At 41.5% G+C, this 27,971-nt stretch overlaps 3 protein-coding genes and 1 long non-coding RNA gene across 4 annotated transcripts; 1 reads left to right on the top strand and 3 right to left on the bottom strand.

Annotated features, from left to right (window-relative positions):
• Positions 1-980: 980 nt before the first annotated feature.
• On the top strand, positions 981-7,324 carry LOC118431448 (receptor-type tyrosine-protein phosphatase alpha-like). Its single transcript, XM_035842688.1, is given in 14 exon segments — positions 981-1,011; positions 1,208-1,305; positions 1,640-1,759; positions 2,200-2,351; positions 3,040-3,152; positions 3,155-3,174; positions 3,506-3,655; positions 3,979-4,072; positions 4,318-4,394; positions 4,953-5,087; positions 5,501-5,629; positions 6,088-6,239; positions 6,787-6,922; positions 7,239-7,324. Coding segments are annotated over 14 exon segments (1,470 nt in total). The 5' UTR covers positions 981-992; the 3' UTR covers positions 7,314-7,324.
• Positions 7,325-10,139: 2,815 nt separating this feature from the next.
• On the bottom strand, positions 10,140-19,070 carry LOC118432300 (receptor-type tyrosine-protein phosphatase alpha-like). Its single transcript, XM_035843839.1, has 17 exons — positions 18,910-19,070; positions 18,520-18,617; positions 18,137-18,224; positions 17,856-17,932; positions 17,611-17,647; positions 17,377-17,474; positions 17,075-17,200; positions 16,610-16,761; positions 16,122-16,257; positions 15,612-15,761; positions 15,013-15,106; positions 14,623-14,699; positions 13,756-13,890; positions 12,977-13,105; positions 12,386-12,537; positions 11,948-12,083; positions 10,140-11,615 (listed from the first exon to the last, which is right to left on the bottom strand). The coding sequence occupies exons 1-17, from the start codon at positions 18,983-18,985 to the stop codon at positions 11,541-11,543; spliced, it is 1,836 nt and encodes a 611-aa protein (XP_035699732.1). The 5' UTR covers positions 18,986-19,070; the 3' UTR covers positions 10,140-11,540.
• A 274-nt stretch (positions 19,071-19,344) lies between these two features.
• LOC118432299 lies at positions 19,345-21,921 on the bottom strand. The gene is made up of 7 exons (XM_035843837.1): positions 21,778-21,921; positions 21,403-21,625; positions 21,113-21,212; positions 20,534-20,680; positions 19,902-20,091; positions 19,684-19,726; positions 19,345-19,445 (listed from the first exon to the last, which is right to left on the bottom strand). Exons 1-7 carry the CDS (start codon positions 21,919-21,921, stop codon positions 19,345-19,347), a joined length of 948 nt encoding a protein of 315 aa, XP_035699730.1.
• Positions 21,922-27,279: 5,358 nt separating this feature from the next.
• Positions 27,280-27,971, bottom strand: LOC118431458. The gene is made up of 3 exons (XR_004832988.1): positions 27,835-27,971; positions 27,546-27,674; positions 27,280-27,384 (listed from the first exon to the last, which is right to left on the bottom strand). It is a non-coding gene; the product is annotated as an uncharacterized LOC118431458 (long non-coding RNA).

The raw sequence follows: 27,971 nt of genomic DNA, 5'->3' as shown, positions 1-27,971 counted from the left end.
CTCCCATCCCTGCGAGCCGGCTGGAGGAGGTTTATGACCACAGACACGCGAACGACAACCAGGTCTTCCGCGAGGAGTTTGCGGTGAGGTTACATCTTGTTATGATGGATTTCTTGTTTCATTGCTTTTCCTTGATTAATTTTGTGTACTTAGAAATTGAAATTTGCCACGCAACATTTTCGTCTATTACATTGCCTCGTGGTCAGAAGAATAAAAGTTACACGCGTTTCTTTTCAAAGTAAGTTGAATCTGCACTATCATAGATTTACTGATATTAGCATAATACAAGAGCCATATGGACACATTAGGAACATTTGTTTAGTTGATATGATGATGTTTCAGAATCTCGAAAGACGTATGTGACATTTAACATTTATAACTTTTATTTAACTAAGTCGATACCCGAGGAGGCCTGCAACCCTCGTGATGAGCACTTGCGGCCGGAGAACGGGACTAAAAACCGCTTCAAGAATATTTTCACATGTGAGTTCCAATCCTTTTAATGAAAAATTGCTACAATCTTATTGGTCATAGTTATTCCGCACATGCATTTCTAAAAGTAACAATGTTTATGTGTTCATTTGTTCCTTTTTACCATATGATATTGGCTGTTACAACTGCCTTTCTCCACAGATGACCACTCGAGGGTTGTTCTCACTACCCTGGAGGACCAACCAGGCACTGATTACATCAATGCCAACTTTATTGACGTAAGTCTCATAGATTTCTTGTATTTGTTCGTTAATCAGTAGGTATCAGAGATAGTCTAATCCACCGTAGCGGTTGTGTAGAGTATGACGATGGCAAATAAAAGTAGTATAAGGTCGCTGTTAGGAGAAATATGGTCTGTCATTGGAATTGAAACAAAGGAGAAAGTAGCCAACAACATACTACATTTATAGCATAACTTTTTACATCTACACCAAGGAAATAGTATTTTGCGTGACTAACCGATGAACTCTCTCACTGTTAAGGGCTACAACCACCCGAAGATGTTCATTGCTGCACAAGGTAAATTATCTGTTATGGCATCGTTTAATATACTCACTAGTCTGTGCTCATCATAATCTAATCTGTTGAATATTTAATACATAATGTTTTATATGTTATACTGTGATATATTTACTGACATATAGTTTTGATATCAATGAGACAAACATGAGTTGTATGTAAAATAGACTAAAATTCTATCGAATTCCTGACTAAGGTCCACTGCCCAATACCATAAACGACTTCTGGAGGATGGTTTGGGAGCAGGACTCGGCTACTATCGTTATGGTCACCAACCTGAAGGAAAAGAACAAGGTTGGTACATATAATATATTTGTATTTGCAGTCGAGTGGTTCCCGTGTGTACTGCTGCCTTACATTGAATTGAGATGTCTTCATGTGATTCGGATGCTCAAATTGTACATTGCTGAGAGATTTCTACGACGACATTCTCTGTACCACAAATCTAATACTTGTCATCATGTGAAAAGTCCCATGATACAGCTACATGTAGTTGGTCCCCTGCCAGATGGATATACATCTGCGTCGGTACGCAGGTACGTCATTTTCTTGAAGATTGACATTGCATGTTTTCTCCATATTGCTGATTTTCATGTGTGTTTTGGGGACTCTATTTGTCTGTTTACAGACGAAGTGTTCCCAGTACTGGCCAAACAAGGATAGTATGGACTATGGCAACATTCGGGTTACTTTGGAGGAAACGACCAACCTGGTGGATTACGTCATCAGGACCTTCGACATACAAAAGGTGACCGTGAGAGAAAGATTGAAAGCGAGCGATTGAAATTTTTCTCATCACCGTACCAGTTACAATCAAATCAATAGATATATAAATTCAAGCAAATATGTAGAACATGCATGTTAAACTACTGGTCAATGATTGACGAACATGTGAACTTTGATTGACATGAATCTTGTCTTATATGCACAAAGTATGCAAATTAGAAGGCCTAGTATTAGTATTTCATATCAGTAAATCAATGATTGCACCATCTAACTTTTGCTTCGACAATACATGTAATTCTTGAATATATAAAAAATTTCTTTCCAAAGCAGAATGTCGAGTTTCAAACTGTTAGCACCTACATACCTAACCAGGTCCTCTCATGATCTCGTCAGACACCATAAAGCTTACGCATGCAAATATGTATTTGATTGACACAACTGTAAATTGTATGCTGCCTTTAGGACGAAGACCCGCCCCGGACGGTGACTCAGTTCCACTTCATCAGCTGGCCGGACTTCGGGGTGCCGCAAAGCCCCCTGGGAATGATGAAGTTCATCCGGCGGGCCAAGACCAGCAACCCTCCCGGGAGGGGACCGATCGTCGTGCACTGCAGGTATGGGTTTTTTTTTTGTATGATTTTGATGTCCGGTATCTGTATCTATCTGTATCTATATAGCCGGTATAACAGCCCTTCGGCGTAACACACCAGCTTCGCAGACACGCGGTGCGGCAGCAGCTGGTTATATTACACTGAACGATCCGTCACACCTAACTTCTGCACAAGTTCTGCACATCGTATCCAAGAGAAAGCGAAATGATGTCCAGTTGCTTGGGGTATGTATCATATATGCTACGGCAACATGGTCAGTTGCACCGGTTCCCGTCGGGGCTGTAGCCCAGGCCCGGCTCAGAAGCCACAAATATGTCCCAGGCTGATTTTAATTGCTGGGCCGACCGCGTTCGCGAAAACATCCTGCCAGCCACAGGGTGTCCCACGGAGCCCCGTAGGAGTCACACCTGACAGTGAAAAAAAACCTGTCCGTACACTACCCGGCGGGTCCCTTTCTTTCAATTTTTACGGAAGCATTAGGGCGAGGTCCTATTCGTCGTAAGTCGTCGTACAATTTTGATGTATAATTTTTAAGCAGGCTGGAGAAGCATCAATCTTAGGCGAGATCCTAGGGTAGCAACATGACAGATGGATTTTAGATGATACATGCGCGATCGTACAACTTATATGTTCGGGCCTTTATTTGTAAGAGCAGTGCTTCTTTTTCATTTCACCCATTGTTTGACTGCAGTGCGGGAGTCGGACGTAGCGGAACCTTCATCGCCATAGAGGCCATGCAGGAGATGATGGCTGCCCAGGGGAGGGTGGATGTGCACCGCTTCATCGGGCAGATGAGGCACAACCGCCACTCATGGTCCAGACTGTGGTACGAACGAGCAATTAGGGACTATATACACACACACAAACACGCACACACACGTACGCGCGAGCACACACACACAAAATGCGCACGCGCGCACACACACACACACACACACACACGCTCACACGCGCGCATGCGAACGCAAAGTTTCGTCTTAAGTCAAGGACTGATGAAAAATACCGGACGTCTGACTTTCAGTTCAACATTTGTACATATAAACCCTACTGTAGTTCAGTTGCTGACACAGTGTAATAGGCTTCAGGTCACGTTTCCTCTGCTTTTGATTTTCTTCAATGATTTCCCCACACGTATCTTTACAACTCTGCTACCTCAGGACCAGTACGTGTTCATCTACCGCGCCCTGTTGGAGCAACACCTGTACGGAGACACGGAGGTGGAGGTGGCCAACATCCACAGGCACATGCACAAACTCAAGGCGCCATCAGCGGACCCCAACGAGATGGGATACGAGGCGGAGTTCAAGGTATGCACGTACCTGTAACTATGCTGTATGTCATCCAAACAGTTATCTTCAGGCAGATGTAAGACGCGTGTGTCTTGTTAATGTGTATATGCATCGTTTAGGAATGTGAGTGCTGTTGGACCGGCCAAAACATGCACAATAGATAAATGTACAAAACGTCGCATCGACATATACAATCCCATACAGCATGGAAATCTCACCAAAGGAGCTTCATGTGTAGGGATTTAAGTCCATTCGAAGAAGAAGAAAGAAGCGCTTTGCATGCGAGGAAAAGAATTAGACTGTACTCTTAACACATTTCTCGATTATCCTGTGTCCTGTAGAAGCTAACCCGGATCCCGGTTGATCAAGACAACATGAAGTCAGCCAACAAGCAGGAGAACAAGGGGAAGAACAGGGTAGTCTCCATCGTGCCTTGTACGTATCATGTATCCAAGCTGTTACCCGCATTTCTATGTATGTTTGATGCAAATTGCTTTGACTGATATCTAACTATAGCTGTATCTAACTATAGCTGTAGTTTTCTTCAGAGAATAATAAACTTACGCAACATGTAAAACTCACATTCTTGTCCACTCAGATGCATTGCCATTGTTTTAATATAAGATAGCTATGTAATAGTGGAAAGTAATTATATGCTCTTTGTCAATCTACCCGCGAAGACGACACCTGTCGTGTGTTCCTGCCCAAAATCACCGGAGTCATCGGCTCCGACTACATCAACGGCTCATTCATTGACGTAAGTAACTATTATTATATCAGCTGACGCGTAGTTGCATCATGCATGGCTTGACGGATTGAAATAGTAATAGTTTCTAAGTTATCTACATTTTCACGTCCTCGAAATGTCTTTTTATCGTTTTCAACATTTGCTTTCATGCGTAATACTCCTTAACGATCATCAAAAACAATATTCTTACTTAAGTCGTCCAACCAGTTTATCTATGAAAATGTCGGACAATTCATGTCCTAGAAATCAGCCCCGATTATCTAGGTGGAAATAGATTTTGAACAAAAATCAATTCCTATTTAATCTATCTATATAGTTCAGTTCATTCTTGGTTAATTATCCGATTCTGTATGCCACTGTTTCACTTTGCAATTAGCCTTCGGGCATGATCTTACAATAAAGTTAACCTATTTGATAAACAAAGAATAACCCCGACGGCGTATAATAAATAATTAGACTAGTAATTGACATGATGAACAAAGAACATTCTTTTCAGACAACATGCACATGGCCTACTTCGTCGAAGGACAAATTTAGCGCTTCTATTCTAATTCTATTTCCAACCAGGGTTATCGCCAGAGGGACGGGTTCATCGCAACCCAGGGCCCGCTGCCGAACACATTGGAGACCTTCTGGCGGATGGTGTGGCACTGGGAGTCCTGCTCTATCGTCATGCTGACCGAACTGGAGGAGAACGGAAGGGTAAGTTTAAACCCTTATTAAGATTTATCGTCATGATAGTCTTCATCAGTGGTCATCACGTAATAACGTAGATATAGATCTTAGTCAGCTTGTTTGTATTGTTGTGTGTCCGAAGTTTAATTTTGCAGCGTTTCATGATGTGAGAAGGAAGATGGTGCAACTGACAGAATGGGAAGGCTGTCCCCAAAGCCTATGTATGCATGCAGAAAATGCATGAACAGAAATAGTGAGAAATTTTGCAATAAGGTATAAAACAAGAAACCCACAGAGTAATGAACATGCTAAAGAAGTATTTTGTTCTCTCGAATTAGTAATTACCAGACGTGGGCAAAATCCCTAGACGATCTTCGTTTGCGAAGCCAAGCCGAGAGATTAGTGATTGTACTGAAGCGATTGATTTGTGTTCCACACAGGAGAAGAGCGCGAAGTACTGGCCGGAGGAGAGACAGACGTACGGGAAGGTCCGGGTAGAGCTGAAGAACACGGAGCAGAGCGAGGGCTACACTCTCCGCACTTTCCACGTCTCCAACACAGACAAACAAGTAAGGACATATATATATATAGTCGTAAAAAGACCACTTCAAGGTTAAGGGGTACACAAAACAGCACCTCGTCATCCTAAGTCAGACACTTCATGCTCGAAAGAACACCTTTCTTAGAGTGAGGACTAACAGACTTAGTAGATAGGAAAAGCAGGGGTTACGATAGCTTCTACCTACCTCATTTTGTGAAGTGGGAAATTCGTGTCAAGTTAACGTTCCTTTCTCAAGGGCCTGTCAGCAGTTTTAAGTCAAGACCTTTCTCTAACCCTGTTACTCATAGTAAATCATATGTAGTGTCGTGCGTGGTGGTATAAGATGCTTTCGTAACGGTGCTTAATTTTATCATTACATGTACTACGTTGATACCTTGTAAGAATGAGTATTTTCCATTGTCAAATGCACCTTATAATCCGTTGCCTCACACCTTAAAACACATGTGTCACTGGTCGTTAACACAGGAATCACCCCGCCGAGAGATCCGCCAGTTCCACTTCCACGACTGGTCAGCAACAGGCGTGCCTCGGAACGCCAACAGGGTGCTGGATCTGATTGGTCAGGTCCAGAAGCAGCAGATGAAGTCTGGAAACGGACCAATCACCGTCCACTGCAGGTGACCATCATTCGTACTGTTACATACGACACCTACTGTCACAGGCTACTAGTCATTGTCATAGCCTCCACAGTGCTAAGGCTCTCTTTGCATTTTCATTTTTTTTGCTCATAATACACTTTTACTGGCCACTAGAGTGCCTGTAGTGCCGGTACAAGCGACCCAGTACAAAACGAAATGGCCAGCAAAAGTGTATTATGAGCCAAAAAAAGACGAAAAAGGCCCAGAGAGCTTGCTATGGAGGCTACCATTGCCAGGTTTAGTCTGTGCGCCATCCAAGTTAGTGAGTAGGCTGGTATTAGGCCAGACAATATTTTGGTAGTAGAAATAGGCAACGATGAAGGAGCTAGGTTACATTGATTCTTGATTACAGCGAAATAGTTGGAGGATTAGCAATCGCAAGAATAGGGCACAAGAGTAAGGCACAAGAGTAAGGATTTCTTTGTTAATCGTGTGGCATTACAGCGACAAAGGAAATCAGTATGTGTACATAATGTTAGAATAAGTACGCACATAAACAACAGAATCTCTCCACATCCCCCTACAGTAACGGCGCAGGTCGCACGGGGGCGTTCATCGCCCTGAACACCGTCCTGGAGCGAGTGAAGGCTGAGGGGATCTGTGACCTGTTCCAGACGGTCAAGTCTATGCGGTACAGCCGGCCGCACATGGTTCAGACTGCCGTAAGTTAATCCAATCATGATCACATTTTTACCATCATCTGTACTGTAAAACCATCACAAAACTACATATAGAACCACTAAGATAATCCCAAAGAAGTGGCAAGACTGTGAAACGCATAGATTTGTTCTATACGTGGAGAATTAATCAAAGATAAAGTCTATATGCTTATAAAACATAGATTCCGTCAACTATTGGTTAAGAATTATTCGACAATCTTGTTAACATGCATTCATTGCTTACATCTATCTTAAATGTAGTATGTATGACAATAATGATAAAATCATGATGTTCTTTTATTGATATTGAATCCCGTAGGAACAGTACCTGTTCTGCTACAAGGCTGTGATGGAGTATCTGGATAGTTTTGATGACTACGCCAACTTCCAGTGATCTGGTCCCACTGTTTACTCTTCAAGCAGTGGTTGAGTCGCGGAGATAGAATAGTTGTCGGGAAATTTACCGGTGCGCTCCTCCTCCTCGTAAGAGGATATCTCCGCGACTCAACCACTGCTTGGAGATAGCCACTGTTGTCCACAATGTTATTTCAACATTTAGACAGGTTGAAGAAAACATTTCCTTGCAATGCTAGGGAATTTGAATTTGATTTAATCAATTTAGGATTTAAAAAAAGTTTGTGTTTAATAACCAATAACTTAGATGTTGCCAGAAAGCTCTAAGTACATGTACTACTGGCTAGTATTTTTCTGCACATATCTAATCTGTAAACAGACTTAATAGTAACAGTATCAATGCTTTTGAATGTTATGTGATATGACTAGCTAAGATAAAATGCTTTGTTGAGCCGACTGTTCATACATGTAAGCCTGTAGGTATAGCTGTTATAGTGCGCACAATGGGAAGTTGCTGGGTTATGATTGAACGGGAAAATATACAAGGAAGATATATCAAATCTGTCCATCAATATGTACGTAGTTATAAACAGTAGAAACTTTATTATAGGCTATTTCGAGATACATCCTGTCGCTGTAATACTATTCATACACACGACATTATCTTGAATGCATGTTTTGATTTTGCTTTATCATTGATATGTATTCATCAACGTTACGCTGACTGTCGATTTGAGAAATAGAAGGTGAATATAACGCCACTTTGTCCAGTTGTGTCATATTTGATACCGGATCTGTTTTGTGGATGACATCCTTCCCACACCCCAAAATTGATGTGAGCGTAAGCTAAAATTTCGACCATTTTAAGAATGATTAAACAAACAGTTCGTCATACGATAAACAATGTATAAATCCTTTATCATTGTGATTTCACAAAAAAGAAGGTTTTAGGAATTATAGTAGGTGTTTGTTTTCACTTGAAACACATTGTTGCTTAGTGTCAAAATTCTCATTATGTAAGCGAATTAACAGTTAGATAAAAGGCCAAAGTTGCCATATGAAATCGGATAAGATCTCCAAGTAGATACTTGGGTGACAGATCGTGATGTTTTCCTGGTGCGGTCCTGGCTTCACTGACAGTCCTTTGTCCTATACAAGGGGATGAATAGCTGTGTAAAAGGCCAGAATTGTTATGATAACACGGAAGATACTCAAACATATCATTAATCACTCATTACGTACAAGATTTGATATTCAACACAAATGTAGGTGGCGCTTCAACGGGTGGACATGGTGGTACAAGACGTGTTCACTTAGTGCCCACAAATTGGTCTTCTGTGTCACCAAGAGTCTTCATAATTATTCTAGATGTACACAATAAATTCTGAATCTATTTTAAAAAAATGCACGGGCTCACACTTACTTTTCTGCATGTTATCACATTTTACAAATAGAGACTATACCCCCTATCATAGCCCAATCTGCAGTACCACTCGCGGCCGCGACCTGAAAAGTGACTAAGACGACCGCCAAATTGCCAGATTCCGGTCATTTCGGGAATGGGGAAATCGTGAAAGGCTCGCAAAGGGGTTTGAATTCTTTAAGGCTTAATTGGGTTTGTTTTCAATAATGTTACCTTTAGAAGCAATAATAACAATATTTCAGGTTTTCTCAAATAAATCCACAGGATATTAGGCCGTTAAAAGTCACGTTTCCTTCATAGTTTGCCGATAGAAGGGTTTCAGTGTAGTGGCTCTACTAAATGTCACTTATATTTTCACATTTCAAACAAGTGTTAACTGTATCTAATTATAATAGACTATTTTCACGTTATCTACACACAAAACATCCGATCGTGGATGGGCAAGTCACTGGCTGAGTGCGCCCACAGAGCCAGAGACAGGAGAGAGTGGAGGGGGCTGATACTGGACGCTACCATATTCCCCGACCCTCTGATCTGGCATGAGGATGGACAGGACAGGACAGACACACAAAACTGTATCATATCTAATTATAGTAGACTATTTTTATGTTATATAAACAAAACGGACGGATAGCGGTAACATTATGTTACGTGACAGAAACTGATAACAAATGACGATGAACAGTGGGTACGTACAGAGTTGGTCATTATCATAATGAATCCATTTAGATTTGGCAATCTGCTTATAGTTCCTAGCTTTTATCAAATAACGTATTACGCACTTCATATAAGACGGATTTATGTATGTTATGATGTACATGTGTAATTTTTGTGCAAGTAGTTAGCTGCTGTTATTGAAATGTGAAAACTGTACATATATAATTCTGCAGTTCATCATGTGCAATAAACCACAAGTAAAACTTGCTATGCCCTACGGGATTGCAAACTCATGACTTGTGGTAAACACGCTGTCTCTATCTGAAAAATAGCGAATTATAATTCGATACATGACTTTTAACATAAGATGTCATGTTCGTGGCTTTGAGGTGTTAGTTCACATGTTGGGAACTTTGTGTCTCAAGGACATCATCATGACTTCATATTCCTCACGCCACCGAAAAAATCTCAACATTGAATTAAAATAAGTACTTTGAAAGAGCTAAAAAAACTAAGCCTGCTCACAAACAAGATCAGAGGAAGGCTACCAAGTAAGGTTTAAATATTAAAGCTTGGAGGGCTGGCCGATATTGTGCCCGACGTCCTTGGTAATGCCTATATTAGTTTTACAGGTTGTGTCCTTCACTTGTGGTTCTGACTCCGAATAGGTATGTAGTAGATAAATTATATCTATGAGCACCCGAAAAGTGATTGTAATTAAGGCTGGATAAACGAACTGACTTGAAGGAAGAAAACGGTACTTGATTCGAAAGATCAGGTATTTATTCAAAGTCAGAATACACATTAATATCAACGTTCATATTGAAAACTCACGCAAGGAATCAAGGGATATGACAATTAACAATGTTGAAACCCAAACCATTACTTTAGAGACATGTGAATTAAGTCATACATAAGATTCACAACTAGCACTGGATTATATAGCAAAACTATCTTGATGAAATGCATGTCAGAGTTTTAAACCTTATGAATAAGTGCTACTCCTCTGCGTATTGCACCGTTAAGTAATCCACACACATTACAGCATTTTGAAGGAAAAACTATTGATAGACAGACAATACACTGCTGAATTGGATATCGTCGTCTTTTATTAACAAAGGGATGGAAATTTACGTGTTGTAGCCCTTTAGAGCATGGCAATTTACAGGCAGCTCGGCTACTTCAGACTGTATGTAAAATACAGAGAAAACGTATCACTTATGACCTAATATCTATTTGTCTAAGATTGAAATGTGTATGATAGTGCATTTTTTTTACTTTAAATAGTTCTATTATGGACAACAAAGTCAAACAAGCCAAAAAATGTCAAACCCTTTGCGAGCCTTTCCCGATTTCCCCATTCCCGAAAAGACCGAAATATGGCAATTTGACGGTCGTCTTAGTCACTTTTCAGGTCGCGGCCGAGAGCGGTACTGCAGATTGGGCTCTCATAGGGTATATACTACGAAGTTGTAAAATGCGTAAATATAGAATAAATTAGGCCCAAAGCCAGTGAACACAGGACCAAACAGGCCCATATGTCTACACCTATATTCATAATAACTTTTTGGGTCTCCAAAACACGAGTTGATATGACAATGGTTGATTTGTAGCCGGCGCGCAAAGAGCCCAGGTAACACCATGGAAGCGCCGCCTATATCCATGTACACATCAGTTTTGTGCGTAATAAATACCTTTAAGATATTCTTGGATGTCTGGGCTTTTCATCAATTGTTCTTGACCTTACTGTTTAAAAGCTGTAAGTTGTTTGAATCATTTATAGTGCAATATAAGCCAGCGCGCCGGGGAGTAGCTTGATAAGATGAAGTTTTTTCTCGGTTTAAGGATGACAAAGAGCTGACATTGTTTTGGCATGCAGGTAAGAGAATTAAGCAGATAACATAATGTGGAATCTTCTTACCTACAGAAAAATATACAAAAAAAGGACATGACATATATGTAAAAAAAATAACCCAAAAGGTAATATATTCGCCATAAATGTATCAAAGAAAATATATCGTCGCTGTTACATAGGACCATATCATTCGAAGCAGAGCTACTCAGTTTTGATTATATTTAGTATAGAGGTTATTTTCAAGATTTCTTTAACAAATCTACAAATTAAAACGTCGTCGGTACATGTCCCTAACATTTAAACTGATACAGAAGAAAAGAATGGGTAGATGATCACTGGAAATTCGCATAGTTGTCAAAACTGTCCAGGTATTCCACGACCGCCTGGTAGCAGAACAGGTACTGGTCCTGCAGAAAATAAACACGAGTTAGTGCCCGTACTTGTCAAAGAAGAACTACATGCTACTCCCAAAATTATTGTTAACGTTTTTGTCCACCGACCCTTGAAATAAACGAAATGTTTGTACATACTAATGATTCTTAAATACTAATTGTCAATGTCTTCGGTGGCACTGAATTTGTGTGAATTTTGCAGATCATCAAAAACTTCTTCTGAAGTTAATCTCCAAGAATATGTTGGCCGGCTAACGCCTCTGGTATGCTATATATCTAACGTTATATGGCCAATTTTTACAATGTTACCAGCGACATGTGGAGCCTGTTAAAGGCTATCAACTTACGGCAGTCTGAACCATGTGCGGTCGGCTGTACCGCATCGACTTGACCGTCTGGAACAAGTCACAGATCCCCTCAGCCTTCACCCGCTCCAGGACAGTGTTCAGGGCGATGAACGCCCCCGTGCGACCTGCGCCGGAACTACAAGTGCATATATGTTCAGTCATGCGTAAACTTGTACATTTGTGAACTGACTTAGCTGGAAACGATGGGTTGATGGGTGTTTCTGTTTATTGTGATTGTCGAAAAGAGCTAAGGGAATTTGCCCAGTGAAATGAGCCTTTATATATAATCAAAAACTGTACACTGTGCATTCTTCTCTGTCACGTCAGTGGAAGAATAGCTCTGACTAAACTGGTTCGATATCACTTTCTTGAGACTATTAGTAAGCTTTCATCCCTTTTCAGGTATCGCAATGGCTTTTCATGTACAATATGTCTTACCTGCAGTGCACGGTGATTGGTCCATTCCCAGACTGCTGCTGCTGCTTCTCTACCTTGCCAATCAAATCCAAGACTTTTCCGCCGTTTTCTGGAACACCATTGCACGGCCAGTCACGGAAGTGGAACTGGCGAATCACTCGAAATGGGGGCCCCTGCGGAGCACAAGAAAGGATGTTGATGATACTTGGTCAAGTATTACGGTACGCCGTAGGGGCAATTGTGTATGGCGTGGTACTAGAAGGCAGAGCACAACTATTTCCTTCCATCCCCCTTTACTCCCAAAACCATAGTCAGGTATCCACTTTAGTGAAGTGCCTTTCCCAGGGTCAAAAATTTGAGCCATGGGTGGAAAAAATCTCAATCTCGTGCCCGTTAGCTTAGCCAGTCTGCCATATCCGGAGTCGCAAATGTTGCTAAACTCACCACCTTTCGTTCGAAAACTGCCCGGCGGGGCCCCGGTTTGGAAATGTGAAGTGGGTTTTACCTGTAACGATCTAGACACTGTTGAAAATTGCGATTCAGCACATGTACTCCCCCAACAACAAACGCCAGCGCCCGTAGAAGGCCGTGAAAGAGGCTGACTGTACTCACCGTGTTCTCGGTGTGCCCCACGTGAAAGGTGCGCAGGATGAAGGAGGGGCACTTCTCCGTCTCCTTCAGCTCCACACTAATCTTCCCGTACTCAGCCCTGCCGTCCGGCCAGTACTGGTGGCACTGGTCCTGGTACGTGGGAGAGAAACGAGGTATGGCATTCATTTTTGATGCACCAAGACAAAAACAAACAAACTTGTATATCAAAATTATCTGTTCCTATATATACACTTGTACAAAAAAGAGAGATGTTGACCACCCTGTTAGCTTAGCACCATCACATGGTTAAAGTTTATATTGTTGTTTCTGCTTTCTGCTTTTCTGCTGTCTGTACCAGCCCGTCGAGGCATACATGTACAATGAAGACATTTATTTCATTCATTCATTAGTAAGTGCAGATTGATATGTTTCTTTGGAGAGTATCTGTGCAGTATCATTATAACCACACTTCTACTAAAATCACAAATAGAGAAATAATTAAGGACAAAAACAAGTCGTGTTCCCTGCATACAACAAAACGACTACAATACAACGGTTGGTGTTTAATCTTAACATAACGTAAATGTAGGAATAGCCTGTGTTTACACAATCTCTCGATGGCTGGGGTTAATGACCCCCTCTGGCAATTGTAGGGCCTGCCGCTAGGAGCGCGATTTTAGTCAGGCTAAATGTACAGAGACGTAAGACTGTTTTCTTCTTGTACCTGTGTAAATGTAAAGGCCTTGTAATCAACTGCAATAAGGGTTTCTACACATTGCCATATTTCTTAAGTCACACACCTTGCCATTCTCCGTCAGCCTCGTCAACATGACAATGGAGTAGGACTTCCATTCCCACACCAGTCGCCAGAAGTCGTCCACAGTGTTCGGCAGCGGGCCCTGAGTCGCCAGGAAACCGTCCTTCTGGCGATAACCCTGGTAAGAAAGTCACATACATGCATCTTGATATGTAAAGAATTCAACATCAGTGTAGTTAAAGTTAAACCCTTCCCGCGCCTGTAGTCTGTGTAACGCAAACTCCGCTATCCGGAGCTTGTAGACTCCTCCCCGCGGCGCGGCAGTATGACGGGCCTGAGAAGCGCGATTAAATCAGGCTACCGCGCCTGATGCCTGGGCCACACAAGGCAATCACTACAGCAGGGGGCTAGTCCACTGGTAGTGGTGTGTGTAACTTCCATACTCTTTCCCGAATGCTGAGTGCTAAGCAAAGAAACATCAGTGTAGTACGTTGTATATTGATGGATACTTGAGTGCAAACTGGCCCACTAGTCCGTAGCATGATTAGATTGTAGTAACATAATCTAAACTGCCATTAAATCCTTGCAGAATGAACTCTACCAACACATAAATGTTTAAGCTAAGGTCCTCTTCTTTGCTACGAGATACGTTGTTGATCTTTGCCTGTGTTTTTACGATCTCTCACTGCCTGGGGTTAATGCCTCCTCTCTCTTTCCTAGGTGGCGGCAGCAGCAAGGCAGGCCGCTAGGAGCTCGATTTTAGTCAGGCTATGGTTGATGATCTCACCACTTGACTTTAATCAGGGGTGTTGTCATGAGACAGAATTATTGATGCTCCTATCCTACAAGTGATATTTCCAAACACGCAACATGGTAAAGGGCTTGAAGCTGTTCTTAACATGCTACTCACGTCTATAAAAGAGGCGTTGATGTAGTCTGAATCTTTAACCCCGGTGATTCGGGGCAGGAAGACCCGGGTGGTGTCATCTGTACGGGGAATGGAAGAAAAATTGCTGTCAGCCAAGATAACAGCCATGTAAGTCTTAGGCTTCATTTTTTTAGAAAATAGAAACGTATAACGTTTGCCTGGACTTTTTTCTGGATGTATATGCCGATGCTACACTTTCGATTAGCGACATCAACAACAACAATAGTATCAACTTCAGGTTAGACATCCAGGTAATAAGATACGCCCAAAATCAGCTACTCAAGCAGCTGAATATGATTTTGGAAACAGTCAGACATTCAGACATTTTAGATAGCATCCACTATCTTCTTTATCAGTAACAACGTAACTTACAGGGCACAGTTGTCACGACCCTATTCTTGCTCTTGTTTGCAGGCTCGTTGGCCGCCCGCATGTTGTCTCGGTCGATTGGGATACGAGTCAGCTTCTGTATATAACAAAAAAGGATTAAGTATAAAATGTATGAAGACATGGCCCGTGATTAAGAACAACATTGCATTACAGAGGCGCTTACATACTGACACATGCGTGTATGTATACACCAAAGTCTGAAAAAGTTTGTAAGTAGCGTGCATAGTCCAGTGGTTAGCGGCACTGCCCGTGGAACTAGCTATAGAAGACTTGAGTTCTTTTCAGGCTGTTTCGCTCACCTGGCATGCACGCTACCGGAAATGGTTGCAGTCCTTAGGACGGGACGTTAAGTCGTGGTCTAATGTTTGTTGTGCTTGTCGAAAAGGGCTAGGGGACTTTCCCTTGCAATGAACCAGTAAATACTGTACATGGCGTCTGTCTACTCTGCCATGACCAGTGGAAGAGTAGCTCTTTAGTGAGCTAAACTGGATTGAGATCACTTCACTGAAAAGCTCCATGACAGCATTTGGTCGACAACGAGAATGCATCAAGGTAGAAGTATACTTTAGAATTTTATATACCTTGAACTCCGCCTCGTATCCCATCTCGTTGGGGTCGGCTGATGGCGCCTTGAGTTTGTGCATGTGCCTGTGGATGTTGGCCACCTCCACCTCCGTGTCTCCGTAAAGGTGCTGCTCCAGCAGGGCGCGGTAGATGAACACGTACTGGTCCTGCAACGGTCGGGAGAATGCAATCACTAGGCACGTACGTTGTTGTGATTGTCAAGTTGTGGCATAAACTTTCCCTATTATATTAGTCAGTTTTGAAGCTATTTCAAAATCTATTCCAATCCGCAGTGACGACTTGTTTGCCCTTACAGTAAATGGTGATGCACAGACAAACAGAAGAACTAAAAAAATTCACTCAATGTATGGCATCTTTCGAAGTAAACAAGAACAACAACAAACAAGCAAACAGAAAAAAATGCCGCTTAGCTGAAGAAAAAACTATCGTCTATATGATGTTCAAAAGAACTTTGTTCTACGTGAGCTTTGTCAGGTGTTTAGAAAGCCCGGCAGTTATGTAACTACCACAGTCTGGACCATGGAGTGTCGGTTGTGCCTCATCTGCCCGATGAAGCCGTGCACATCCACCCTCCCCTCGGCAGCCATCATCTCCTGCATGGCCTCTATGGCGATGAAGGTTCCCGTACGCCCAACTCCCGCACTTATAGATAGAACATAATACAAAACTGTTTGCATATTTGTGTTGACAGATTAGAGTTTGATCTGCTTGCACAATGTGTCCCTATAACAAAATAAAAGGCCATCCCCTTTATTGACATTTTACGCACATAAAACAAAACCTTAATGATCGTTTTCTTGTCGGCTCTCTATCATTATTATACAGAAAGTACGGAAAATCGTTTACATGTACAAGAGTTCCGTAAATGGTTTCATCCGGTAATGGCAAATTAGTTCGCTACACAACCCTACAAGAATAAAAGAGGACTATGTACCGAAGAATACTACGTTCAGTATGCAACAGCGGCCAATATAACCCAGTGGTATTACCACACCTGCAGTGCACGACGATCGGTCCCCTCCCGCGAGGGTTGCTGGTCTTGACCCGCCGGATGAACTTCATCATTCCCAGGGGGCTCTGCGGCACCCCGTGGTCAGGCCAGCTGGTGAAGTGGAAATGAGTCACCGCACGGGCTGGGCTGTTTGCCTGGAGACGCCGTAAGAACAAAATCAAGCTTAAAGAGGAAAATGTTTGTTCCCAAGATATCTACAAGACCTTTTGTAACCATTCTTTGTATTGTCAAAATAACGCCATGGATAGCCTGTGTAGAAATGGATTTGTGACTAAGAGTATGAAATATGGAACTCCTCCTCCTTTTGTCTCTGATTTTCTTCAAACTAGAGCCAGGCGATCGTTACACACGGGTACATTAAAGACACGGGTACATTAATTGTTGTCAAATAAGGTAAAATTTGGTGGGAAATGGCATGAGACAAGAGTAACAAAATACTCAACTTACTGTGGTCAGTTTCACGGTAAATGTCCTGATGACGTAGTCCACAAGAGTGGTAGTGTCCTCCAACGTCACCAGGATAGTCCCATACTTGCTGTTGTCCCGGATGGGCCAGTACTGCGTGCATTTTCGCTGTGAATAGGAATGTAACGAATTACAACGTTAAGTAAATGCCACTTGCTTTCGTTCCTGATACTCAACGCTATGTAGAAGTTGAAACAGGACAAAGCTCATTGAATACAATTCATTTATGCTGGTCAACTGTAATTAAAATAGAATTACTAATTCGATTCCATTGCAAACCTCACCTTGTTTTTCTCCACCAGATTTGTGACCATGACAATAGTAACTGTGTCCTGTTCCCATATCATCCTCCAGAAGTCATCAACTGTTGTCTCCAAAGGCCCTGATGACAAATGTAAGCACCATAACTGTTTCATGACAGAACACACACTTGCTTGGCCAATGATTCTTATGTTACACCAATTATCATATCATATCATACCAAACAGTAAGAAAAGAACGAAGATTTGTCTTGTTACCTTGTGCAGCAATGAACTTCTTCGAGTGATTATAACCCTACAAATGAGAGGAAAACGTGGTCAGATCGCTACCAAGAAAATTGCCTGACATGACAATCTGTCTGATACATATGAGAAATGCTTTTCATACTGAACGATCTACTTGAAATGCCCTACCCCTATCTACAATATTGTACGAAAGTAAAAAGATAGGAGAAAGTTATCAAAGAAATTAACGAATCGAGACACAGTGGTGACATGCTTACATCAACGTAGTTAGCATTGATGTAGTCACTGCCAGCTTCTCCCTCTATGGTGGAGAGAACCACGCGCGAGTGGTCGTCTGGAAGAAAAGAAGTAAAGAAAATTCAATTTCGCATATGATGCCTTCTAACCGCTTTCATCTGTGAATACGGTGTAACCACGTAGTCCCTTATTTCCCATACGTATGACATGACAGTAAAAGTATTTTCATTGCAGGTTAGATATGTACAACAACAGTTACATTGATACGGGTTGAGAAGAGAAACTATCACAGTACACTCACAGGTGTAAATGTTCTTGAATCGGTTTTTCTCGTAGTTCTCAGGTCGCTGGTACTCTTCGTGAGGATTGGATGTCTTGTCTCCTATGGACTACGATTAGGATATTTTGTTCATCATTATCATCATCCACGCCATTAGACAAACATAAACACTGACAAAAATGTCAAAGAATCACAACAAAATCAACACAACATTTTCTTGCAATCTATCAAACGGCTTTTTATTTTCATTATCATTATCATAGTGCTATTGTCACCCGTTCCGTTGATATTAGTGTCATTAGATAGATATCATCTCTGATGAAAAGCGAAACAAATCCCAAATCACAACAGTACTAAACACCGGGACTAATACACCGTATAAAGTACATGTCTTGAGTACTTACGCCATACTCTTCGCGGAATATCTGGTCATCATTGGCGTGTCTATCGTTGAAAACCTCCTCAAGACGGTCAGCAGGGACGGGGTCGCCTATGGCAAGTTCTGAAGAAAAACAAAAACAAAAAGAAAAGTATCTCATTCAATGTACGCATTAGCTCAGACCAAAATGCACAACGTTTAACCATTGCTCATGTGATATGGACGACATTTTTAAATAATATTTCATACAACATAACATCTGTAAATAACAGGGCGATTTCAGATTGTCGGGAATTAGAAAGTCTCAAACAAACAAACAATTGCAAACAAACAAACAAACAAAAACAAAACATTAAGACATGTTGCATATGTTCGTCATTGAATATCTAATGTGTGTAACGATTACTATACATACGCGTTGCGTTCGCAACGTTGACATAGATGTTGCCATCGTCATCATTGCCATCGTTCTGCAGATCTGCCATAGCCATGACATCGTTCACTTGTCCTCCATTAACGTACTGGGGATTGTCCAAAGGCTTTTTAGAGCGTTTTCTCCGTCTGTATAAAGATATAAACTCGGACAGTGAGCATGAGGACAGGTAATCCTTATGATGATTTTGATATGTTAATGACAAAGATTCTAGACTGGGTAGGGAACATTCCATCAAATATGTGTATGTTTCGTCTAAGTCATTACGTTGAGTATGGTAGTCATATGCAAATATGTTGGATATACATTTTGCAGGGGCTCAATGAGTTCGTAACAAATTCATACCAAAGGAACCAGCCCTAACCTGTAAAGGTGAAAATACCTAGCATACTAAACTTGAAGAAATCCGTACCGACCTCAAACAGCAGACCAGGGCGATGATAATATTATGGCGAGTAGAGCAGCCCCACAGACAGCTGCAATGATGGGGATCAGAAAAGAATCTGGTGGGGGTGGAGCTGAAACAAAGACACAGCGTTAGCATACAACACCCCTCTTTCGTCACCCCAATATTTCTTTGGATTCCGTTCTAGGATGATTTGTAGGATTCTGTTCCCTCTGTTGCTGAATCTTTATATCTATTTGTAAATTCGACATCAACACATTTGTTGACCATTGTAAAAAGAGAAAATAGTTCGATGAAAGTGATGTTCCATGTTTGGCATGAAGAAGATACACACTCAGACAGATACTTACCAGTTTTTGTCGGTGTGGTGTACTGGCTTGCAGAGAATGAGGGCTGAAGAAGTCAAAGATCGACACATCAAAAGAGGAGAAAAACAAAGCACATTAGCAAATGGATTAACACCAATGCATTTGCCAGGCAATAAACGGCCCTGCATAATCTTTGGGTCTTTAATCATCTTACGCGCAAGGCGAAGATTTTATCCTTAATTTGTTGAGAAAATCCTTACCTGACCGTCCTCTTTGGGTCCGTAGGCTCGGACTGACGTGGCGTAGAAGGAATCTGGAGTCAGTGGGGAGTTGACGTAATCTTCGTCGTACACGTCATCAACTGTCAGGTCACGTGACGTACGGTCACCTTTACAACTTGTCACACTCCCGTCGCCTAATGTAACGTCACTTGATGTCTTCACCTCCTCACTGGAGAGTGACATCGTAAGAAAATTTATTTTTATTGGTTGGGCCGACTACTCTCTCTTTGCAGCCTAAGTCACATTGCCAAACCGGGGCCCGGCTGGGCAGGTTTCGGGAACGAAAAGTGCAATAGAAGAGACAACAAAGCACACATAACGTAATAAAACTAGTCATGACATATAATAATTTGTGCATATTTCGTCATACACACTTTTACTTTTCGTTTTTTCTTTGTTTCCACAAACAACTTGGTCTGGGTCCGGTTTGGAAATGTGAACTAAGCATTAGATAATGTTTTGATAATAGATATAAAGTCCACTAATACGTTATTTTTTCAAAGATAGAAGTATGTATCTAGCTAAGCTGATGTTGATGGTTCATAACTATTAAGCATAGTTCTGAACTAGATAAGAACGAATTAAGAACGCCCATGTGAAGCCACACTCACGATGTGCGTGCCATTGCTATGTACGCAGCGTAGCCAAGATCAGACTTCTCCGCCTCTCCCTGCGTCTTGTAGACTTGCAGTGCCTCCGGTTCTGGTAGACCTTCCGTGCTGTTCTTGTCTGTTTTTATCACGATGACGTGGTAACATCTGCAAAGTAGCAATGATCCGTCATTGGTACCTTGATTCACAACAATATAAATGACAGACACATTTCGAAGTGTGGATAATTTGAACCAAGAAGGTTTTATTTAACTTCTTGGCTGAGCCTTATGTAAAAACCAGAATGTTATCGAGACTAATAGAGTATTGAAATGCATTGTAATAATCGATTATAGAGTGGAATAGAATGAAAGATCATGATTTCGATAAAGGACAATTTTGGCGACGGAGCTGTGAGAAAAGTTTGGTGCATTGTTAATGGCCAACAATATTGTCTTACAATAGAAGCGTATATCTACCAACTCCACTGTGTGCTTTTGAAATGATATTCACACCCGCTCCTCATACCTTTGTGATATATTCTCCAATAGACTGCCAAGGGTGACCCCATACGTAAATATCATATAGAACAGAGCATACCCTACTGGTCCATTCCTTTCAGATGCTGGCCGGATTTGTAGCGCAAAGGAACTCGTCTTCGGTTTTTGCGTACGACGTGGCTTGCCAGGGAGTGACGGTTCTACAATGTTTTATAGATCATTATCAACACCAGCCAGGCTCATAACAGGAAACAGACAAATAAAATGAATAAACAAAGCTTCGTAGGTGACCATGATCACAGGAAAAAAAACGGGCAGCGTCATTTCATTAAGCTCTAAAACATTGTCACCTGGATACACCACAACATTAGAATATTATCCATAGCTTACTTCCCGGCGGTACGGTACAGTTGACAGTATGACTGAAGTTCCCCTCCCCTGTGTAGGTGAAACCTGTCACGGTTATGGTGTACACAGAGTTCGGCAGCAGGTCCAGAATCTCCGTTTTGTTGGACTTCAGCAGCCGGATACTTGTTGACGCTGTAGACCTCACATTGGATTCGCCATTCTGTGTTTGTCCATTTCCATCTGTGTACGATGCTTGAATATGTACCTAGAAGAAAAGTGTAACAGTAGACTAAGACACGACTCCTAAAAAAATCAGCATCCAGGAGGGTTGCAATGCAGAAATACTTCGCTACTTTATATAATTGTTAACAGAATATGGTAAAAGAATGAAGAATGATTTAGAGTGATTATTCTTGCTTGATACGAACCCTGTATCCATGTATTGTGCCCCTTGTTTCCATGGGTGGTGACCACGTGACGGTACAGATTGTTTCGCCATCCTCTGCCGTTAGGTCTGTTGGTGATGTAGGATCTGGGGTTCAATAGATGCTTACGAGTCATTTAAGGCATATCTAACATCGCTTTTCACGTGGAATGTATAGCTTGGATGGAACACAATAGGAACAATTTGACATTACTTACAGCCATCACTTGTTTGAGCAGTGTCGTTACCAGCTGAGCCGTTGTTCTTTCCGTTGTACGCTTTCACCTTTGTGAATAAAGAGAATACGAATACGACTGTTAACGTGCTTCATCAGATGTATTGCAATCTCAAAAATGAAAATATGTAACCGTTAGTCATAGTTTTTACACTCATGAATAGTCGTGGTTGGGAATAAAAGTCTTTAGTCGCAATCCATGGTATTAATATAATGTTTATTGCAAATTCTTGCCCGTGGGCTAATACACCTTTCTCACGCGGCGGCCATGATAGATCTAAAACGAGTCCAATGTAGCAAACAGACAAAACTTATTTCTAAAATCAGGTCCCATTTAGTTTTTCCCAAAACCACACAAATTTTCATGATATAAGATAGAATAATAAATATTACAAGAAGTGTTATGCACCGAAAGATGTAGCAATTCAGAGTAGTGTAGACTGACCCCATAGTCCCTTAAGAGATGCAAAATAAAAACATAATAATGCAAATTTTAACGAATTTGCAGCCATTCACTTATTGGTCGATTTCCTAATTGGCAGGCTACCATTGGTCGAACTGCTAATTATGATGGACATCCTTTTGTTTGCCACATTGAACTCGTTTTAGATCTATCATGGCCGCCGCGTGAGAAAGGTGTATTGCAGGTAACATGAAAGATTCAGACAAAGTAAAAAACGATATCAAAGGTGTCTATTCTAGTCTAAAACTAGTAAAAGCTAACTCTAGGTTCTGGGTTATTGGGTTCCACTCCTTTTTCGAAGACAGTGGAAGACGAAAGATCTTACCTTTTCTATTATGTGTAGGTTTTGTGAAGTTAGAAGGAGAATTGTTTTCTTTTTGAATGTTGAGAAATTTGGATGGAATTTGGTGGCCTCTTTAAACAGCTATTTTCTTTCGTGATCATAGAAAGGGCAGTTTGACATAAAATGTGTTTCGTCTTCCACCATGTTTGACGTGTACCGTTTGCACGTTCTTTTACATACAGGAAGCTTCTTTACCGCCCTCTCTCAATTTCAAGAGGATGGGCACTAATTCTAATATCATGCACAACTCTATATCGTACCTCCACCGTGTACTCAGTGGCAGCCTGAAGGCCACTGAAGACGTACTCCGTACTGCTGACCGGTCCGACAGAAGTGATCTCATTACTGCCCTCTCCAGAGCTGTACAGGTTGATGTCGTAGCCCGCATTGGGGCCGTAGAATCGCTCAGGATCCTCCCAGGTAACGCGTAGCTCGTGCCAAGATACGTTCACCAATTGGACATTTTGGGGAACGGTGGGAGCTTCGTGAAAAAAGGCAAAATATCAAAATCCATTTTACCGAAACCTCATAGCTATACAGATGGATACCAAATCATTTCAATACAATAGATGATACAAGTTACTAAAGTGTGGCATTCCATAGAGTGCATCCAAAATCAAAGTCACACATCAAATGGCACATGAAATGTTGACAGCAAAATGATAAACAAGAATTGGTACAACAGAGACATGCTTACTTCCTTCCAGCGTGCGTTGGGTGACAGGTTCACTTCTGTTACTTCGGAAATCATCTATGGTGGCAACGACCCAGAAGGTGTAGTTTGTGTAGGGTATAAGATTGTTCACGTTAGATAATCGAGCTCCGGGTCCTCTGCCAATTGGAACCCCCCCTCTGTCGGTTTCACCTGTATCATCTGTAACATTCACATAGACATACTGTCTAGTGATCTGCAAGGGATACAACGGGATGGACCACCGTATCCGTATTGTCGTTGATGATAAAGCTCTTGTCCGTGAAATGGATGGTGTTATGTCCGCAGGTGCTGATAATGTAGAAGAAAAGGAAAATGTAACGTTTTCTTATGAACTAAAATCCTTAGTTTGTACATGTTATTCAATTCCTCTCTTTGGGATACAGATAAGAAAACACATGCAAGACGATGGAACTAAAACAAAGTATGACAAAATCGTAATTCATTTATTTTACTTAATATGATTTCCCATACCTATGCAGATTATACCATTTGTATGAAGCTTGTATCCCTCCCAACAGGAGCAGGTGTAGCCACCTTCGTTATCAGTACAATTCTGACTACAGAGATTAGGATTCCCCGTGCATTCGTTGACGTCTGCAAAGCAAAATATATGTTGCACTTTTCCATACGTTCCGTAGGTTGAAGATCAACGATATCGAATGTACCAAGCATAGAACCAAGCACATTAACTCTTCTGTATCGGGAGTAAAGAGGCAAAGCAAAGGAATCATATAGTAACGTTACATGTAAGTTGCTTTGTTACAATTACAAGCTTACACGAAAATCCTTGCACGCATTAGAATACACAAAGAACATTCCTTAGTTCTTGAAATAGTTGAACTGTAATTTCCAACACCAAAATTGAACTCACCCAAATTTTCGACTGTACAGCATCAGTCTTTGTCAAGGAATGAACAATCCACTGCTGTTGTGACGTCACGTTATGTAGATAGAACACGTGACTCAGTAAGCAGTGGATTATAGGTTGCAGGAAATCTATGGCGCCCACCGTCTCTGTTCAGGGATGGTTGTAGAGCCCGGATGTAGATTGCTTCTTTAATCCCTCTGGCGAAAAAGTCTGGTTCTGTGTCCAAAAATTTCAACTTTGTCTAGTGACACTGAATGACCCGGCGATTCTATGTGTTTATGTTGGGAAACTTCTGAGGTTTTTGAACTCTTGCGTTTGTGCTCCAGGAACCTGGTCTTAAGTGATCTCTCAGTCTCCCCAATATAGGTTTCTGTACAAGGGCCCCTGATGTTCTGTCCTTGGCACTTAATATGATAGATGACACCACACTTTTGTTCTTTAGGGGTTTTGTCTTTAGGTGCTACAAGGATGTTGCGCAGAGTATTCGCCGGCATACACATAGAATCGCCGGGTCATTCAGTGTCACTAGACAAAGTTAAAATTTTGGACACAGAACCAGACTTTTTCGCCAGAGGGATTAAAGAAGCAATCTACATCCGGGCTCTACAACCATCCCTGAACAGAGACGGTGGGCGCCATAGACTTCCTGCAACCTATAATCCACGGCTTACTGAGTCACGTGTTCTATCTACATAACGTGACGTCACAACAGCAGTGGATTGTTCATTCCTTGACAAAGACTGATGCTGTACAGTCGAAAATTTGGATGAGTCCAATTTTGGTGTTGGAAATTACAGTTCAACTATTTCAAGAATGACTTGTACCAACACAGATGAACTTTCAAGTTAACATTCCTTAGTTGAATGAATTGCTGAGATTGACTCGTTGAGCCTTCTGTACTAGAACTGATATGCAAGAAGTTTGGAAACTTTCGAAAACGTGTATGATAGATTCATTGGCATTTCATAACTCACATTGTGTTCTGTACCACTGGAAAATTTATTCATCACATATTTTCAATCATATCTTATTTGTTCTGATTGTAAATCGAGGGACGAGCATGGACTGATTTTGAGTGGGTATCTAGACAAAGATACTTACTACTACATGTTTGCCCGTCCGTGATGAGATTATAGCCACTGTTACAGCTACAGATGAAGCTACCATCAGAGTTTGTACACCTATGTTGACAGGGTCCTCTTCCATTATTTGGAGCGCATTCATCTATGTCTTTTGTAAGAGAGAAAAAGAGAAAAAATTTAGTTTTATGAGGAGGAAGACTAGACATGTTTCATGTACAATGTCAAGCTACTGCAGATTAAGTCGTTCTGACCACACTGTTTGTGGTCAATAGATTAAGTTATCAGTCTATCATGAAACAGAACGACACAGCATAATAACTTGTAGTATCAAGATATTTTCCAAGCTAACACTAGCTAGCTTCTGTTTGATCGCTTCCGGAGAAGTTATTAGAGAAGGGGACTGGTGGTAGTACATGGTGTACTCTAGGCTAATGTGTACACGTTTCACCAAATGATATATACCATCACACGCCATGCCGTCTGCGTTGAGAGTGTAGCCACCGTCACAGCTACAGGTGAAACTACCGACTGAGTTAGAACAGGTATGTTGACAGGGTCCTTTGCCACCATTTTGGGCGCATTCGTTGATGTCTGTTGAAACGTAGGAAATGAAACATCGCTGATGTACGTCATTGTTGACTTTTATGAAAATGACAAATCTACCGTGACACTGTTAAAGCACTTAAGAGTAGAGGTTACGTTATGACTTCAAGACACGCTTAACTTAATCGTATGCATTTAAGCTATTCTCATTTGCGGCAGTTAATCGTAGCAAAAACAATGGTAACGTTTTGGAATGGTAATAGATACGTTTTGGGACTTAGACCATCACCTCTCCAAATGACACGACCTGCGTTTCCTACAGCTAAAACGCATGGCACAAAAGAACACGTTCAGCTTTTCATTGGTAACATTTCTTTGTCTTAAGTCAAACATTCCGGAAGTAAGAAGGATGCATACCTGCACACGTCCTGCGATCTGGTCTGATCCTGTAGCCAGTGTTACACCTGCACATAAAACTTCCAGCTGAGTTGCTACATCTATGTTGACAGGGGCCTTTGCCACCATTTGGGGCGCATTCGTTTATGTCTGTTGTGAGGAAGACAAGAAAACATTACTGACAAAAGCGATTGCATGATATGTGCTACATTTAATTTTGATAAAAGCTGCACACCCTAGAAAAACGTGAATTAGAAGTTTAACGACACGATGTATAAACAATTTGAAAACAAGATATCAAATATATATCACATAGTGCCAGATGTTTAGATGTATACGTCAATGCATCTCTTTGTGTTAAGATAAGCCATTTCATGAAAGACACCTACCGTTACACGTACGTCTGTTCGAGTTGAGAGTGTAGCCGCCGTCACAGCTACAGGTGAAACTACCATCTGTGTTTGCGCAGGTATGTTGACAGGGTCCTTTGCCGCCATTAGAGGCGCATTCGTTGATGTCTGTCATAACGAATTTCAAAGTGATTACTAAATCAATAAATCTATGGGGTAGTATTGTACACGATAAGCCAGCAATGCATGCGTCATATCGATGAACTAAAATTTACGGTGCCGTGAGATTGAAATATCCAATCTAATCAAGCAGAATCGGCGAAAGGTGTACATGTCTATAGTCAATGTCCACCAGAGAAAGGCAAGGGTTACTGGTAACGTAAAATCTGAAGCAAACTGCAAAATAGAATGATTTGCCCTGCACAGAATGTTTCCTACACGACAGCTTAAAGACCAGGAAGTAACTGAGTACATACCATCACATGTCAGACCGTCTGAGTTGAGATTGTAGCCAGAGTCACAGCTACAGATGAAGCTGCCATCTGTGTTTGCACAGGTATGTTCACAGGGTCCTCTGTCGTCATTTTCTGCACATTCATCTATGTCTAGTGCAAGGAAGGCAACAGAAATTGTCAAGACATGCGACCCCCTCAGAACACGTGATAAGATAGTGTAGTTTAATGATATGAAACACTAAAGCTGCATCTGAAAATGTTGTGCCCATAGCACACAACTAAGAGATAAATTGCAAATGGAAGGTACCTACCATCACACGTGCGCCTGTTCGTGTTGAGAGTGTAGCCAGTTTCACAGCTACAGTTGAAGCTACCATCTGTGTTTGCACAGGTATGTTCACAGGGTCCTCTGTCGTCATTTTCTGCACATTCATTTATGTCTAGTGCAAGGAAGGCAACAGAAATTGTCAATGCATTAGACACCCCCAGGAAACCTGAAGAGAAAGTGGAGTTTAATGATATGAAAATTAAATATGCATCTGAAAGTTTTGTGTCCATCGCACTCGACTTGAAGATAAATTGCAAATTGAAGGCACCTACCATCACACGTCAGCCTGTCCGTGTTGAGAGTGTAGCCGCTGTCACAGCTACAGGTGAAACTACCATCTGTGTTTGCACAGACATGTTCACAGCGTCCTCTGTCGTCATTAGAGGCGCATTCGTTGATGTCTATTACA

Source organism: Branchiostoma floridae, chromosome 15, assembly GCF_000003815.2.
Source record: "Branchiostoma floridae strain S238N-H82 chromosome 15, Bfl_VNyyK, whole genome shotgun sequence".
NCBI classification, from domain to species: Eukaryota; Metazoa; Chordata; class Leptocardii; order Amphioxiformes; family Branchiostomatidae; genus Branchiostoma; species Branchiostoma floridae.
The sequence above is the reverse complement of the archived record's forward strand: the minus strand, read 5'-3'. Positions and strand labels throughout refer to the sequence as shown.